The sequence below is a fragment of the Elgaria multicarinata genome, chromosome 1, assembly GCF_023053635.1.
Source record: "Elgaria multicarinata webbii isolate HBS135686 ecotype San Diego chromosome 1, rElgMul1.1.pri, whole genome shotgun sequence".
Classification (NCBI taxonomy): domain Eukaryota; kingdom Metazoa; phylum Chordata; class Lepidosauria; order Squamata; family Anguidae; genus Elgaria; species Elgaria multicarinata.
Genome location: NC_086171.1, coordinates 117,076,454 through 117,091,855, shown reverse-complemented (window position 1 = coordinate 117,091,855; position 15,402 = coordinate 117,076,454). Strand labels below are relative to the sequence as shown.

The 15,402-nt window shown below is 40.2% G+C and overlaps 1 protein-coding gene across 2 annotated transcripts in view; it reads right to left on the bottom strand.

The window, feature by feature from the left end:
* CAMSAP2 (calmodulin regulated spectrin associated protein family member 2) overlaps nt 1-15,402 on the bottom strand; it is a 90,939-nt gene that overhangs the window by 4,060 nt on the left and 71,477 nt on the right. For both annotated transcript variants that reach the window (XM_063135295.1, XM_063135303.1), the window contains 8 exons: nt 14,121-14,203; nt 13,345-13,414; nt 9,429-11,628; nt 8,433-8,569; nt 6,404-6,624; nt 5,444-5,516; nt 4,355-4,470; nt 2,701-2,819 (listed from right to left, as the gene is read on the bottom strand). In XM_063135295.1, the coding sequence (XP_062991365.1) occupies nt 2,701-2,819; nt 4,355-4,470; nt 5,444-5,516; nt 6,404-6,624; nt 8,433-8,569; nt 9,429-11,628; nt 13,345-13,414; nt 14,121-14,203 (3,019 nt within the window). The remainder of the gene's footprint in view (nt 1-2,700; nt 2,820-4,354; nt 4,471-5,443; nt 5,517-6,403; nt 6,625-8,432; nt 8,570-9,428; nt 11,629-13,344; nt 13,415-14,120; nt 14,204-15,402) is intronic.

The window sequence follows — 15,402 nt, the reverse complement described above, 5'->3', positions numbered from 1 at the left end:
CTGGTCTATGATGTCATGAACACTCCTTTTCTTCCCAATTTCTGGACACGTAACTCAGTTACATCTAGTTTGGATTTGAAGATTGTTCAGAAACTTCAACTGGTATAGAATGCTGCAGCCAGATTGTTCACAAGGGCCAATTATAGGAAGCACAAGTCTCCTAGATTATACCAGGTGCCTGTCTGCTTCCAGGCACAATTCAAAATACTGATTGTCACGAAGTCCATTTCCTTTGTGTGTTTTACTGGCCTGGAAAAAACCCCAACAACTCCATTTTGTGAAGATGGTCCTTCACAAGATGTTATCTTGTGCTGTTCTGGCTTCAAGGCTGGCGCAGAACCCTTGCCAGTTAGACTGAATGATTTCAGCTCGGGTTCTGTGAGAATCCCACCCCCCACAAAAGCCAGGGGAAACTATTCAGCCAGCTATTAATTGGCTAAGGAGGCTTACCTCACATCTGTCAAAGGCTTTTGAATATTAAACAGGGGGAGGGTTTACTGCCTTTTGTCTTCATCTTCATTTAGTTTTGTCTCCATCTGGGTTTTGGCTTGTGAGCCTCAGTATCACAATTTGGACTGTGTTCTATTTGAAAGCCCATGCTTAGGTGCATATAGACAGGTTCAGATAGCTGCCTTCCCCTTTTTTAAAATAAACTTACTACTTATCTTATTTCAATGTGTGTACTTTATTCCAATTAAGCCTTGCTACTAAGTTCAGAGCCTTCTGCTTGGTTATTGCTACAGTTTAATGTTTCAGGTTTAGGACATTGGTTATGACCCATAAAGCCCTAGGACCTGTAAGGTTAATGCACCTTTGCATTTAAGTAGGCCACTGAGCTGATTCGTTTTTGCCTGCTGCCATTTTGCCTGCTGTCATTTTTTGCTTTTCTTTTTTATCTGCTCTTATCTGATTCTTTTGTAGTTTTACTGTGATATTTATTATGACATTGCTTATTTATTATGTATTGGATTTTATTATTAGTCACCATGGACATTTTGTAATGGAAAGGTGGGATTTAAATATAACAAACAAAAACGCTTTTACAACATTATCAAAAGTTGAGAGTGGGGTTTCCCCCCCGTAAGTGAAGAATGGACATATCAATGAATGTGCTGCTTAGGTAATAGACAGTCCACTTGATGTGGAGAGGAGCAAGATGGCTGATCCAATTCATGACCTGCTGGAATGTATGTACATCTAAAAATGCACGCTGCCAAGAGAAGCCCACTGTGACTAATATTAAATTATTTATCTGTGCTCTACAATGGGTTTCACATGGGAACTACCATTCAGGTTTCTTCTCCTGTCATGACCAGGTTTAGGCTTCTTCATCACTAGGTCTTGTTAAATTAACGGGCACAAACCAGTACAAGGGGATTAAGAAGACTCAATTGTGTGCTGGACTCTGTCACTTGAGAGTTTATGCACCAGCCCAGAAGGCCTGGACTAAACTTGTAGTCAGAATGGGTTTGTAAAATTAAGTTGAATGGCAGGAGATTCTGGACAGGCGAAAGGAGGCGTTTCTTCCCATAGTACAGAGTTAACTCATGGAATTCAGTGCACAGGATGTGGTGCCAGCTACCCACTTAGATGGTTTTAAAGGGGGATTATTCAGATTCATGGTGGCTAAGTGTATCAATGACTGCAAGTCATGATGGACATATGCTGCCTCCAAGTTCAGAGGCCACATGCTTCTCTATACCAGTTGCTGGGGAAGAGCAGTGGGGGAGAGAGCCATTGTCCTCATGGTCCTGTCTGTAGACTTCTGAATTACATCAGGATGGCCATTAAGGGAAAGAGGATGCTGTTCTAGATAGGCATTTCATCTGACCCAGCAAGACTTTTCCTATGCTGTAGTTATTCCCAAGAACACAGTTACGGTTTTTATCTTCCACTATATCTTGAAGGCTCGGAGAAGTCTGCAATGTTCTTAAAGCCAAACTGTAATGTATTTAAAACTAAAGCCATTTCTTCCCTGTGTAATTTCCCAGAATTTGTAGAGCCTGATCCTGCATAGCAAAGAAAGCTTCTTTCCTGAGGGTTCCACACCTAACAAAACTGCCCTTAGTTTTAAGGCTAGGGTGACAACCTACAGTCTGCAAAAGACCCACTTCCTATGAGACAAAGAAACAGGATCCTGATTGAGATACCACTTCAGAGGCCTCCATATAATCACCTATTTTCACACCTGGAGGGGCACATGTCAGGTCAGCAGCTGTGGAGCACTGCATGCACTGCTTTTGGCCAAGCAGTACCACTCTCTCCCCATGAGAGATTATACTTAGAACGTAGCACTGCATGTCGAAAGAAAAGAGACTTACACACTGCTTCTAGTCTAGCAGGCAACCCTCCAGCCCAAAGGATTAATTTTGCCTACACTTTGCCCCATTTCAATTAGCAGCTCTTCATGCCCCTGGCCATGATCCTGAGCTTTGGGCCTGGGATAGTTGTCCTGTCTCTTTCCCTCTTCTGACAGCCCTTCCATTGGATGTACAGCACCATGTACATTGATGGTGCTATATAAATAAATAAATAAATAAATAAATAATAATAATAATAATAATAATAATAATAATAATAATATGCTTGAAACACAACAGAGCCTACTTGGCTATTGTGCCATATCAAATATTGCATATCAAATAACTTTGGAATTTAAGTTTAGGGTTAGGGTTTCTCCCATTTACAGATTAGCCTTACCTCCAATATTTTATTCTTCTGGCCTTCATTTACTTTCCCAGCCAAGCAACAATGAGCTAGGGCATTTTGGATGATGTGTTTGTTGGATTTTGCACTGGGTTCTTTGTAGAGCTTTGGTCCTAGAGAGAGAGAGAGAGAATGAATCACATTTAAGCAAAATCAGTGTGGTTTAGAGGAGCACGCCTTAAAATACCATGCATTGTTTCCCCCATTTTCACAAAGAGAGTTAATATAAATGAGAAAGCCCAGGGTGCATGTTGCTCAACCTGAGAGTGATACTGTATGAAGCAATTCACAGCATTACTAAAGAAGGCTGCTTGGGCTTTTCCCTGCCTTTCAGATATTTTTCCATTCAAAATATTCTTATAGGATTAAATATATAAAGGGGAAATAAGTTTTTTTTAAAAATCCTTTGGCCTAAGGGAAAAAGCAGAACCACACCGCTTCTCTTAACACTATGATTCTAAACTTGCTTACTTGAAGTAAGTCCCATTTACTTCAATGGGATTTATTTCCTACTAATATTCTAAAGATTGCAGTCCACAGCCTAGATCCAAAGAGACTTCTGCACATTCTCAAATATTTCCATATACAAATAGGAACTTCCATAGTTCCTTCTTCTAACTGCAGCTCCCAAAGGACCTCCAGGTACCGGGAGCTGATTGTTAGTTTCCAGAATTCCAACAGCATGAATAAAAAAATAAAGGGCTGTTACCCACAGCATAAATGTGCCAAAAGCAGTAAGTGGTGCAAACAGGACACAAGTTACTGCATGTGCTTGAACGAGAAGCAAATATGTTACCATAATAGTAGAATATTATGCCATTAAATTCAGGGAGAAAAGGTAAATATAAATGAACCCCTATTCCTCCCTCTCAAACAGGGGTTCACAACCTGAAGCCTGAGGTATATGTGTGCATGTAGTCCCCCAAGGCTTTAACTGCAGGCCCCCAGGGTGCCCTGACACCCCAGCCCCCAAATTCCCCCACTGTTTATACTGTTGTAATTACCCCCCCTCCCATTTCTGCTGTCACCAATTCTTGGCCTTCTCTCCACCTCCTTTCTTGGCAGACCTGATACAGATGGTACAGATGTTGCTACCTCACTGGTAGCAACAAGAAAAGAGCAACCTCTGTCAGGATTGCTGAGATCACTGGGAGAGGGAGATGAAGCGAAGGCTCTCCACGCCCTCCCGCAGCGATTCTTGTAAGCTGGCTCTTTCTCCACTGCTGCTAGCAGCAAGGAAAGAGCAATTCATATCAGGATAGCTGGGATGTTAGTGGGCATGTGTGTGTGTGAGCCCCTGACCCAATATTATACGTAGCCCTTGGGGCCAAAGCTTGTGTTTCCTCTAAAACATGAATAGCATATTTTGTGAGGCCCTGGGGAAGTGCAAGATTACTGTATCTAAATAGGTAAGCATAGATGGCCTCTTCCAGTAGAAGTAACAGCCAGCCAGGTTGCAAATGTTTGACAGTCACACTTCTCATCAGGCCAAAGGCTGGTGGAGAAGCAGAGGAAAGAGTCTTCCGTTATTTTCTAAGGGGACCACATACCTGTACACAGAAGAACAGACAGTTGGTGCCAACCATGTTTGGACCAGAGCATTTTGAGATTTCTGAGGACTTTCCATCAAACAACTCACAATACCAACCTGTATATTCTGTAGCAGAAGCCACTGAAGAAGTTGTCGATGCATTTTCCCAATCCTTTTCCCCGTTACGACTACCACAACGACTCGGTGATAAGAAACCTTCCACAGACTCAGACCTGAAAGTTGTATTTAAACAGCCACAATTTTGTTTTTTGTTTTTGCCAATGTATTTACAAGCATGTTTTCTAATGTTAAGAGGGAAGCCCCCAGTATTTTATGCTGAAAGATCTGAATATGAGCAACTACCTAAACATTGAAGCAAATGTTCTTACAGCAGATTAACTCTTCCAAGTGTCTAGTATGGGATAGGGCAACCTCTGGCCATCCAGATGTTTTGGCCCACAATTCCGATCTTCCCTCACCACTGGCTGTGGTGGCTAGGGCTGATGGGGTTGCAAGACATAACATATGGAAGGCCACAAATTGCTCACCTTTGGAAAGAACTTCAGCTGTCTACAAGTCAACTGCTGACTAATTTCTGGTACATCTGTGTACAGCACTATTTCCACCCCATGTCCTCTTGCAGTGCTTCTACAAACAAGAAACACATATAAGCCCCCTCTCTACTTGCAGTTACACCTTTCACTGGCACCTGAGGGGCACCGAGAAGGCAGCAACCAGATGAATTCCCTTCTCCTTGTTGAACGCTGCTAATAAAAGCTGGAACTAATGAGCGAAGAGACCATTCATTATTGTTTACTGAGTTAAGTACGCATAGAAGTGCAGCTTATTCTATTTCTAAGTCTACTAACATTAGAGTGTGGAAAGCACTAAATGAAACCACCACAGATGTTGACTCTCAGCCGGCAGAAATCAAGCCATAGGTATACATGACTGGTGTTGTTATGTGTGTCACGACTCACTACAGCCTAGGAATTAATATATGAAGGTCTTCTTCTGGTCACAGTGTACCCAGATGATCACATGAATAGACCTAGTTTGTTCAGAAACAGGCCATAGTTTGTACCATCAATCCAAAGATTTAAGTTATGAATTATTCTTAAATGATGTATCAAATTAACGCATCACCGAGTGTTCATATAACGCTGATAATTTCTGTCAAATGGAAATTGTCAACTGAAGATTTACCTTGGTGTTCTCTTGCCTGACTGCACGCTGTCATTGTCGCCTGTGTTTAGTGATGCCAATGAAAGGCTAGATACTGTGGGGGGAAACAATATAAACAAAACAGTGAAGTTGTGAACCTAGATAAATATAAGGAAGTTTAAAAGAATGAAGATACAGAAAACAGAGCCTGTTCATTAGGTTTAACACTGCGATGAGATTTCCAAAAAAAAATTTCTCTTTTCACTGGTCCTACAAATTGTATGTTGATATACAACATATTTTATCAATCAATCAGTTATTATTTATTATGGTTGCAGACCAGCAAAATCAATATAAAACATACAAGGGATAAATAAAAAGTGACATAAAAACAAAATACAGCTTTGTGAAGTTCCTTCTCTCAGGATGGCAACGTTATTTTTCTCATTTGCGATGAAGTCATAAGAAACTTAAGAGACCCATTCAGTAATATGGGAGGACACATCCCTTAAACAAATTAATACCAAAGTTGTGGGGTTACATCCAGAAAAGGCTGTTAATAATGGAAAGATTAACTGTATTTTTATACAGATAAAAGCTTCATAAGGGTTTATATAGCAAACCACTGAAGCAGATCATTTACAACATGAATTTAGTTGCACTAGACCTAAGAATCAACATTGTTCATAGATCTGAATATCTACTTAAAAGCAGAAATGATGTTCCAAGTATTGATCCAATTAATGTTCACTCAAATTTAATTTGGGGAGGTGCACTATGATAAACGAGCAACTGCTTGCACCTTTCCAAATATAATGAAGGCATAACAAAAACCAGAAGCCCAACTCAAAAGCATTTAAGATGGGAAAATAGGTGTAACAGGAGTCTTATTCCTTGGATTGCAGGCTCTAGAAGAGGAAGTAGCTGGGCATTTCAGTTACTTAATACTGCAAGCCAAAGCTGAAGCTTCAACTTTAACAGACTCCTCCTGACATTTATTACCTGGAGGACCTTTGATTGGAGTTTTAGGTGACTCAATATGGTCTCTATGTATGGATTTTGGACGTGGCTTCTTATGTTTGGATGAGTGGGGGCGGGGCTTTATGACAATGTCCATGTCTTCCATGAGTTTCAGCTGCTTCCGCCTCATATATTCTTGCTTAATATATTCTCGCCGCGCTCTTTCATCTTCTTTCTTCTGCCGTTCTTCCTCAGACTTCCTCCTTGGAAATTCAACACTGGCATTAGTAAAACCATCCTTCTCTCTCACACACAAAAAGTGATGATCTCAAGTTATCTGTTAGCAAACCTCCTCTGTTGCATTTCCAAGACTTGGTTTTGAAGAATTTGTGTAAAATCAGTTTTAGCTTTCATGTCTAATTTAAGGTTTGCAAGGCAATTAATACAACAGTGTGGTGTAGTAATTAGAGTGTTGAATTAGGACTCAGGAGACTCAGGTTCTAGTTACCACTTGGCTATGAAGCTCACTGGGTGAATGTGGGCCAGTCACTGACTTTCAACCTAACTTAACTTACAGGGTTGTCGTGAGGATAAAATGGAGAGGAGGAGGACTATATAAATTGCCTTAGGTTCCTTCCAAGAGGTAAAAAGGTGGGATATAAATGGAACAATAAAGATCAAACAAACATCTGGCATAGTCCTAATCTAGTAGGACTAGATTAGTGTAAATATTCAGTGAGCTGTCCCCTTATTATTTCAACACTAGTTCTAGTAGCTGATATACTATAATATTAACCAACAATACTTTAGTGTTGTGTACTTGTGAGAATCATGTGGTTTATTTGGTTGCTTAGTAATGTTCAGAGAAAAATGAGTTATTAGTTAGGCATTTTTTTTTTGGAATAATAAAGCTTGCAGATAAATACATGTTTCAACATTTCCCCAACCTGGCCAGAAGTGTTGGACTACAGCTCCTATTATCCCCACATGGCCTGGCTGGGAATAATGGGGACTGCAGTCCAATATATCTGGATGGTACCAAGTTAGAAAAAGTTGACATATATATACTCTATTTTCATTATTATCATTAAACAGACAATGGGACCAAAAACATCCCAGTAGTTAGCATTTGCTTCATAGGGGCACAGAGAATGGTTTGTGGGAACACAATCCTGTTCACTGATAAAACTAAGCAATTCTCAGCTTGATCACCACCTGAAAAGGGAGACTGGTTGCAGAGCCCTACACAAGCTGCTCTGAGTTTCTAAAAAGAAAAGCAGGACAACAGGAATGTTAAGCAGCATAAGAGGAACGTACCTCTTACGCAGCTTATCATTCCTATCAGCTGTGCTGATTTTCTCAGACTGTATCCTTTGGGTGAATTTCCTGTTACATGCACAAGACCTGGGCTTTCATGCTCCCTTTCTTCTTCTTTCATGCTCATGAGGAGATCAAAAGCTTCTGCTTTCTTGTTGAACTATGGTTTCTTATGGTTAATGAAAAAGCCAGGGTCTGAAACCACAGTTTGATCCTGGCTTGTGCATAGTTTAAACAAACCAAAGATCCCACATTTGGATGTTATGTGGAACTGCAGTTAGTTTAAAACTGAAAGCCAATGCTTCCAAACTCCTACTTTGGCACATGAGCACAGAAAGCATCTGAGCCTGACACTTGCTGCAGTTTGTGTACGTAGTAAGAAACCACAGTTTCCCATTACATGTCATCCTGGCCTTTATCCAAAGGCCACCACCTATTGAAGGCACAGACATTTCAGCTCTAATCTAATAACAAATACTTGATTAAGTATATACCAGACAGTACTCGTTAGTTACTGTACTTCCAATTTTTAGCTATTTCTCTCTTAATCCCTATATGCACAAGAAGTTGCTATTAGTTAACTATGCCAAACTGACTTCCAGTAAAAAGTTTTAAGTGATTTATCGGGGCTGAGGCTGGGGAAATGGTTTGATGACAAGGATCACTTCCAAAGGTACAGCAATTAAGATTTCTACATGCTAAATTTAAAAGTCAACTATCTCTTACAATGACTAGCATCTACAGATGATCTTACTTTGTTTCTTCTTTCTTATGTTCCAACTCTGCTTCCAACTGCTGCTTTCGAAGTAAAGTTTCTCTTTCTCTTCTCAGTCGCTTCTCCAATAACGCTGCTCGTTTCACTGCCATATCATTTTCAGGCTTTTGATCATCCTAGTGACAACATTTATGAAGGAATCAATTGATATCTTAAAATACCATTAACAGACTTTATTCACACTGTAGCCATTGAACTAATAAGGATTGTGATTGATTGGAAGTGTTAAGGATTGGTCTAAAATCACCAAGAGGGGTATATCAGGATATGCATAGCCTAGTTCTTATTAAAATTTATATTATTCAGCCTTGCTGGAGTAAACAATGAGCTCACTCTTGCATAGTTTTATGACCCTTCAACTGGTGTAGGATTCTTATGCTACACTTCCTGAAAAAAAATGTGTGTGGGCCTAAGGACAAATGTGACCCCAGGCGTGAAAAAAAAAAGACAAGTGTGTCCACAAGTCCACTTGCTTATACTTGATTTACACTTGCTTACACTTGATTTACTGTATAATAGAGAGAAATGACTACCTCCATTTGCAGAGGTACTGAAACTGATAATCAGCCCAACATGAGGAGCAGTAGCTCTGTATTACGAAAGATGTAGGGGCTGAAGAAAAGTTATCACAGCAGACAGACCTGCTGGGAAATCTGTCTAAATCGGTCTAGGAATGTGGCCAAAATCTGTAGTATAATTCCAAGCAGATACCAGGGTCAATACTGGGAGATTTACCTTGAGTTAGGACAGCTTGAAACTTAAGTGCTACAAAAAAACTGCACATGGTTTTAAAAAAGATGTCTACTATATATTTCTCTCCTTTCCCAATGACCCAAAATGCACAATTCTCTTGAAAAAAAAATCTGTAAAGGAGAGTTTAGCACTGGCCAAAGGCTAACAGAGTGGCCTAGCGTGACTTTCATCTATTTTACAACGTTGTTATAGAAACATCTCATGATATACCCATTCACTTACCTTGAAAAAGAATCCACAACACACTTTTTGGTCATCCTCCAATTGTTCTTTGTCACTCTCACCCTCCGATTTCTCAATGGAGTCTTCTGACTTTTCTGATGGCTTCAAATCTGTGAGGGAAACTTCTATGAGGTTAGCAGTTTTAGGTGCAGGTGCCGGAAACAATGGGGGGTTCAGCAGCTCTTCACTTGGAGTAAGGCAGACAGTTTCAGTAATGGGCTGTGACAGTACTTCAGACACTGTAGATTCTAGAGGTCTGATCTGTTCTCCCTTTGATTTTTGCTCAACTGGTTCTTTACCCACTTTTTGCCCAGTTTCTTTTTCACCTGCTTCTTCTTTCTCAGCAGCCTCTTCCGTTGTATTTTTGACCTCCTTCAGAAGGTTTCGTTCGCCATCATCTCCGAAACAAACAAATGATCTAGTCTGAATGGGTACCTGGCTTGGGGAAAATCTTCTCAAACGAGGAAGGCTGTCCACAGAGCGGGGTGCAGTCAACGTGCGATTCAAAGGTGTTATTTTCAGTTCATTTGGCCTAGGAGTCCTTTGGATTTTACTGGGGAGAGAGGAATTCTTCCTAGAAGATGACTGTGGGGACTGGTGGGAAGGTCGAGGAGATTCCACTGAAAATGGGGCAATGGGACAGGAGGATCCACTAAGCTTTAGTGAAGACTTAAGCTCCCGAATTTGTTTCTGAGGAGAAGGCTGAGGAGGTGAAATAACCCAGGCCTGCTGCTCTCTCATCTGCATTAGCATCTCTTGCTGAAGCGACAGTCGCTGCATTTCCTGCTGCAGAAAGTTTAGAGAAGAATTGAGCTTCTCAATAGATTTTGTATATTCCAAAAGGTCACCTTCATTTAAGTTTTCTTCTGAGGGACTTACTAAATTACAGTGCTTCTCGGCATCACCTGGAGTGTTTGGAGACTTCAGCCATTTAGCCTGGGTGTTTTCAGAGCTTTCTTTTATCAACTCTGCAGTCTTGTTGAGTTGTTCGCCTGGTTTCTGAGCTTCTTTTTCGTTCAGCCTATGGCTGTCAGTGAACACTTTCTCATCCTCTGCTCCAGCTGCCTCTTCTCTAAGTGGTGAAATCCCGTCAGTTTTCTTTTTCACAACATTTAGGAATGCTGTCCTTCCCATTTTCTGCCTCTGCTTTGTGAAAGCAGCCTCAACTTTCTTCTTCTGGGCTTCAATGGCTCGCCTCTTCTCTTCCAGCTTCATCTTCAGCTGCACCATTTCAGAGGCCAGCAACTGCGTTGTGTCTCTTCCCTGAGGGAGAGGGGATTCCTCCGGGATTTGAGCCCAAGAAACAACGTGAGGAATGTTTAGCTCAGAACCTTCTGGGGTAGTTTTCTGAGAACTGCTTCCACTACTTCGGCTGTCTGTATGATTCAGCTTCTTAAACTTCTGCTCCGCAAAGCTCGTCATTTTAACTCCCGAACTCGAAGACGCACTACTACCCGCTTGTGATTTGGCACTTATTGAGCTTGGACAAGGACTCAATTGCTCCTTATAGTTGACACCCTTGCTATCATATTCATGCAGAAATCGAGATGGTTCTTCCAAATCAGAATCCAGACTTACGGTATAATCCCTCAAGGTAGAATCCTCATCCATAGTCTCTGGAATGTCCGAAGGGACATGTATTCCAGTATCCACTTCTGTATCGTCTGTCACAGGACTAAGGGCACCTTTTGTATCTATAATAATATCCGGACTATCCTGGTCAGGTTTTACATTTGAATTTAGGATGCTCATCTCCTTGTTGTGAAGGAAAAACCCATTTGTAAATTGCTCTGGCTGAGTAACACTGGGAGATTTCTCACTATGATGGATTATCTGCAAAGCTTGCTCAATGCTTGGTGTCTCAACCTGATTGCCAAATTCATCCATAACCAACCTGTTCTGCAGCGCTCCATTTGGTAGGCTGTATGGGCTAACCTGGTTGGCATTCCTTTGATTGCTATTAGCCTCTAGACCACTGCAAAATTCTACATCCTTTTCTTCTTCAATATCTTCACTTTCCTCTTCACCATTTACAGGCTTGAAGGATAGGTTCTTTCTAATATGTCTGGGCATACGATTAGTATTTTGTGCAAGTCCTTCATTACTGAGAGATCGAGTGATTCCTCTGTTTGGAGCTGTCATATGGATGCTATCCTCTTTATCAAAAGAAATATCAAATGAAACTCCATGCACTGAAGATCTAAAAGTGAATAAAAAATAAAACAAAACAGAGAAAGCTTTTAAAGCAATACACTATTTAATATTTAAAAGTTGGAAATATTCCAATATTTTAATACTGAACAATACTATCCTTAATTTTATAGCACATTAAACTCTAGTAATGGTGAAAATGTAACAGAAGGTGCATTAGTAAGAGTATTAGTATTTTATTAGCATTATCTAGTCATACATTCAAAAAATAGATCTGTACCAAATGTTTGTCCATTTTAGGTTTCAGGGCCCTCCAAATATTAATAAAAATACATCCCTACCTTGCTTCCTTTTTATCCTGTTTGCAGTCATTGTTTCCCATATCTGCTGCTGCTTTCGTGCCCTTTCCCCCTTTCCTAGGGCTCCTTTTGCTTCAACTATATGATCCCAGCCAATCAGGGATCGAGTAGTGAATGTGATATAATCACAGCACTACATAGCCAATCAAGGTATGACTATTTGATGTCACTGAGGACAAACAAAACAGACAGAGTGAGGGCTTCTTGGACTGGTCATATGAGTGATTCCAGCCAATCAGATCACCAATTGGTCTCACTCTGAATGGGCACGTGTACCTTTTTTCGTTACAGTTCCTGAAGGATCACTGAAAGGATGATTTTCCTTGTTGCCAAGTCTATTTGCAAAACGTGACTCAACTTACTCATTAGGCTCAGGGCTAAGAAATATCCATAACACAGTTAATATTCCAACACCTGTTACATATAGTAAGTATCTAAGAATTGAGGACCCATTTATTCCTAATTCTGAATGCCTTGCAAACAAAAATATCAGCTTGTCTTGCGACCTTTATATCATTTTGTTAATTCAGAATACAAAAAAGTGAAAATTCCTTCTTAAGAAGTAGAAGGGATACCCAGTTCACTCTTGGTAACTGATAAAAACGTGTTAAGTAAGGCAGGCAGATTCTCCACACTCACAGCATGCCTTTAAATGGCCTCTAGGTACCTTTCCCATCCAAAACTCAGAATAAAATTATTGAAGCAGTGGTTGCATAACTAGCTACTATGTCAAGCTGGGTAGGTAATGCAAATCTAGAAAGTGTGGTGCTAAACTATGAGCCTGTTCATGCATAGTCAGATCAGTGGTGTGAGAATGAGCCATGGGCTTGTGTGCTATTGTACATAAAATAGTTCCTACAAAGGCTTATGCATGTAAACATTTATGTGCATAGGTTCTGTTGACTTGACTTGTCTTCCACACAAAAAAAGGGTGTATAGTTCTCACAAGTGGGGTGTATGCCTTGGCATTTAGATACAAGGACCCTTTCCCTATCTGGGTTGGATCCAGATTTAGGCTGGATCAACTGTACTGGTGGAAGTGGACTTCCCCACGCCCTCCTTCCCATGGTCCTTGAAAATGCTATACAGAAAGTCAGGAGAACCTGCTAAATGGAATGAATGTGGTGTGATCAGAAGGCCCTGCTAAATGGGGAGTGATGTGGGTTGAGGGACCTTTCATGAGTGTTTTTTCTTGTGGAAAGCGGATCCTGGACCTAGCCTTCTATGTGTGAGAGAATATTGTGAGCCCCAAGGCTTCTCTTTGTGCTTCTCAATGCATATTACAAGCATATTAAGGATGCATTTGAACTGCCAGCTTACTCAAATTAAGGGACTACCTTCTTGCAATACAGAGAATATTATGTAACACATTAAGGCAATATGGCCCCAAATGACAATGTCCTTACCTTTTTTCTTTGGGCCATGTCCCTACATATCCATCCATATAAGACATAGATGTAGATCTTCTAATGCTGCCTATTTGAAATTAACACAGAACACAACATAAAGGTCTACTCTTCTGAGACATTTAAAAAGAGGGTTATATCCAAAGTTACACTAGCAGAACAATTAGCATGACTAGTGCAAGCAACACCTACAATAATGATGCTGTAATGGATCATGTAAGGACTTGCTCAACAGGTTGTGCAACAAGTTGCAGAAATAGAATCCAAGTATTGGATATGACACTTGTGCAAAGATGAAACAGGATTTCTACAACAGGTAGAAACTTCGTACTGGCAGAATGACACCGGGGGATACAATCCAGAGAATTTAAACATAAGGTAGCAAATCAAATCCTTTAAGAATCAGAAACAGATTTCTACTGCTGATGTGAATTACGGCAGTCTACCTAAATTAATTACCTACCAAACAAGGTTTTGTAGAAAAGCAACAAACATATATCTATGGCAATGCATGCTATTATCCAGGTAAAAACTTGAGTACACGGAGCTAATTAAATTGTCACTGACACCAATGGAGTTTGGATCACAACCATTTTATATACTTCTGTCAGCCATATTTAACATGAATTACATTTATGCAGACAATCCTCCACTATTTAAAAATGTGTATTGTTTAAAATTGAAAACAATGAGCCATGGTCCGAAATCTTGTTAAGTATTACCAACTATTAGTTCTACAGAATACAACTATCATTCTTTCAGTTTTATGCTATTACCTGAGGCAGATGAATAAGGCTGCTGGTGAGCACAGGTAGCATGTGGGATCTGATGAGACGGTGCAAATACTGGAACCTCCACACTGAAAATGAAAACAACAACAACACATTGTTATTTTTGCTTTAGCCAAATAAAATGCCTGCATTGTGATACTGTGACCCTTTCATCCTTTTCTATTTGTTATAAAGCAAGACTCTTCATTGCCATTCATTTAAAGTTTATGAATTGTACTTAACAACCTTTTAAACATCCTGTTTTCCACCTACCAAATTACGTTCTGCAAATATATTCAGAGCTAACAGAATTATCTTCACATGGAGAAGAAAAATCATAGAGAAAAACAAAGTTCTCCTTCAGGTTGGCTTTTTGACAGGTGTGGAAGTCTGCTGTTAGAATGTCGAGTCTGAAAAACGCCCATGCAGGCACAGTAGATTGTGCATTGCCCCTTGTGTCCCAGAAAAACATTATGCCCACGACTAACCAAATATGTATAAAAAGGCTAATTGACTTCCTACTGAATCAGATACTTAAGAAGCAATGAATTTGGACTACACAAGGCTTTATTAATTCCACAAGCCAATCTATGTGCTGCTCAGTGACAAAATGAAAAAGAACCAAGAGCTGTTATGAGCAGTGTTTCTAATTAACCTACATCGCAATGGCGTTCTTATTAGACACTTCGGTAGTTTTAAAACGGTGTACCTATGGCCCCTGGGGTTTGCTCAGAGGCTCATCAGAGATTCAATGATGAGATGATCAGTAACAGACAAATCCCAGAGGGGCAGCCATGTTAGTCTGTTTCCTCAAACACGACAGGCGCTGTTGTGGCACCTTATGGACTGACATACGTATTGTGGCATAAGCGTTCATGGGCCAGAGCCTACATTGTTGGTTGTCTTTAAGAGTCACAAGATGCTTTATTGGTTTTGATCTGTGGCAAATACAATGATATTTTTATAACGTGTTCATGTGTTAAACATATAAGATGGCTGAAGTTTCTGGCACTACATATTAAGGATTTATTTATTTATTTATTACATTTCCATACCGCCCAATAGCTGAAGCTCTCTGGGCAGTTCACAAAAAGGACAGGCCAATTTTTATTAAAAAAAAAAGATTAAAAACAATACTACAACCACTATTGTCCTCGTCGTGAATGAGAAACATTGGTATATTACTATGTTAGTGAAGACTGAGTTATATTCTCTCTCTTCCCATCTACCTAAATGGGTAGAGGACAGAGTATTTGACAGGAAAGGATTACTTCCTGCCACCTTCAGT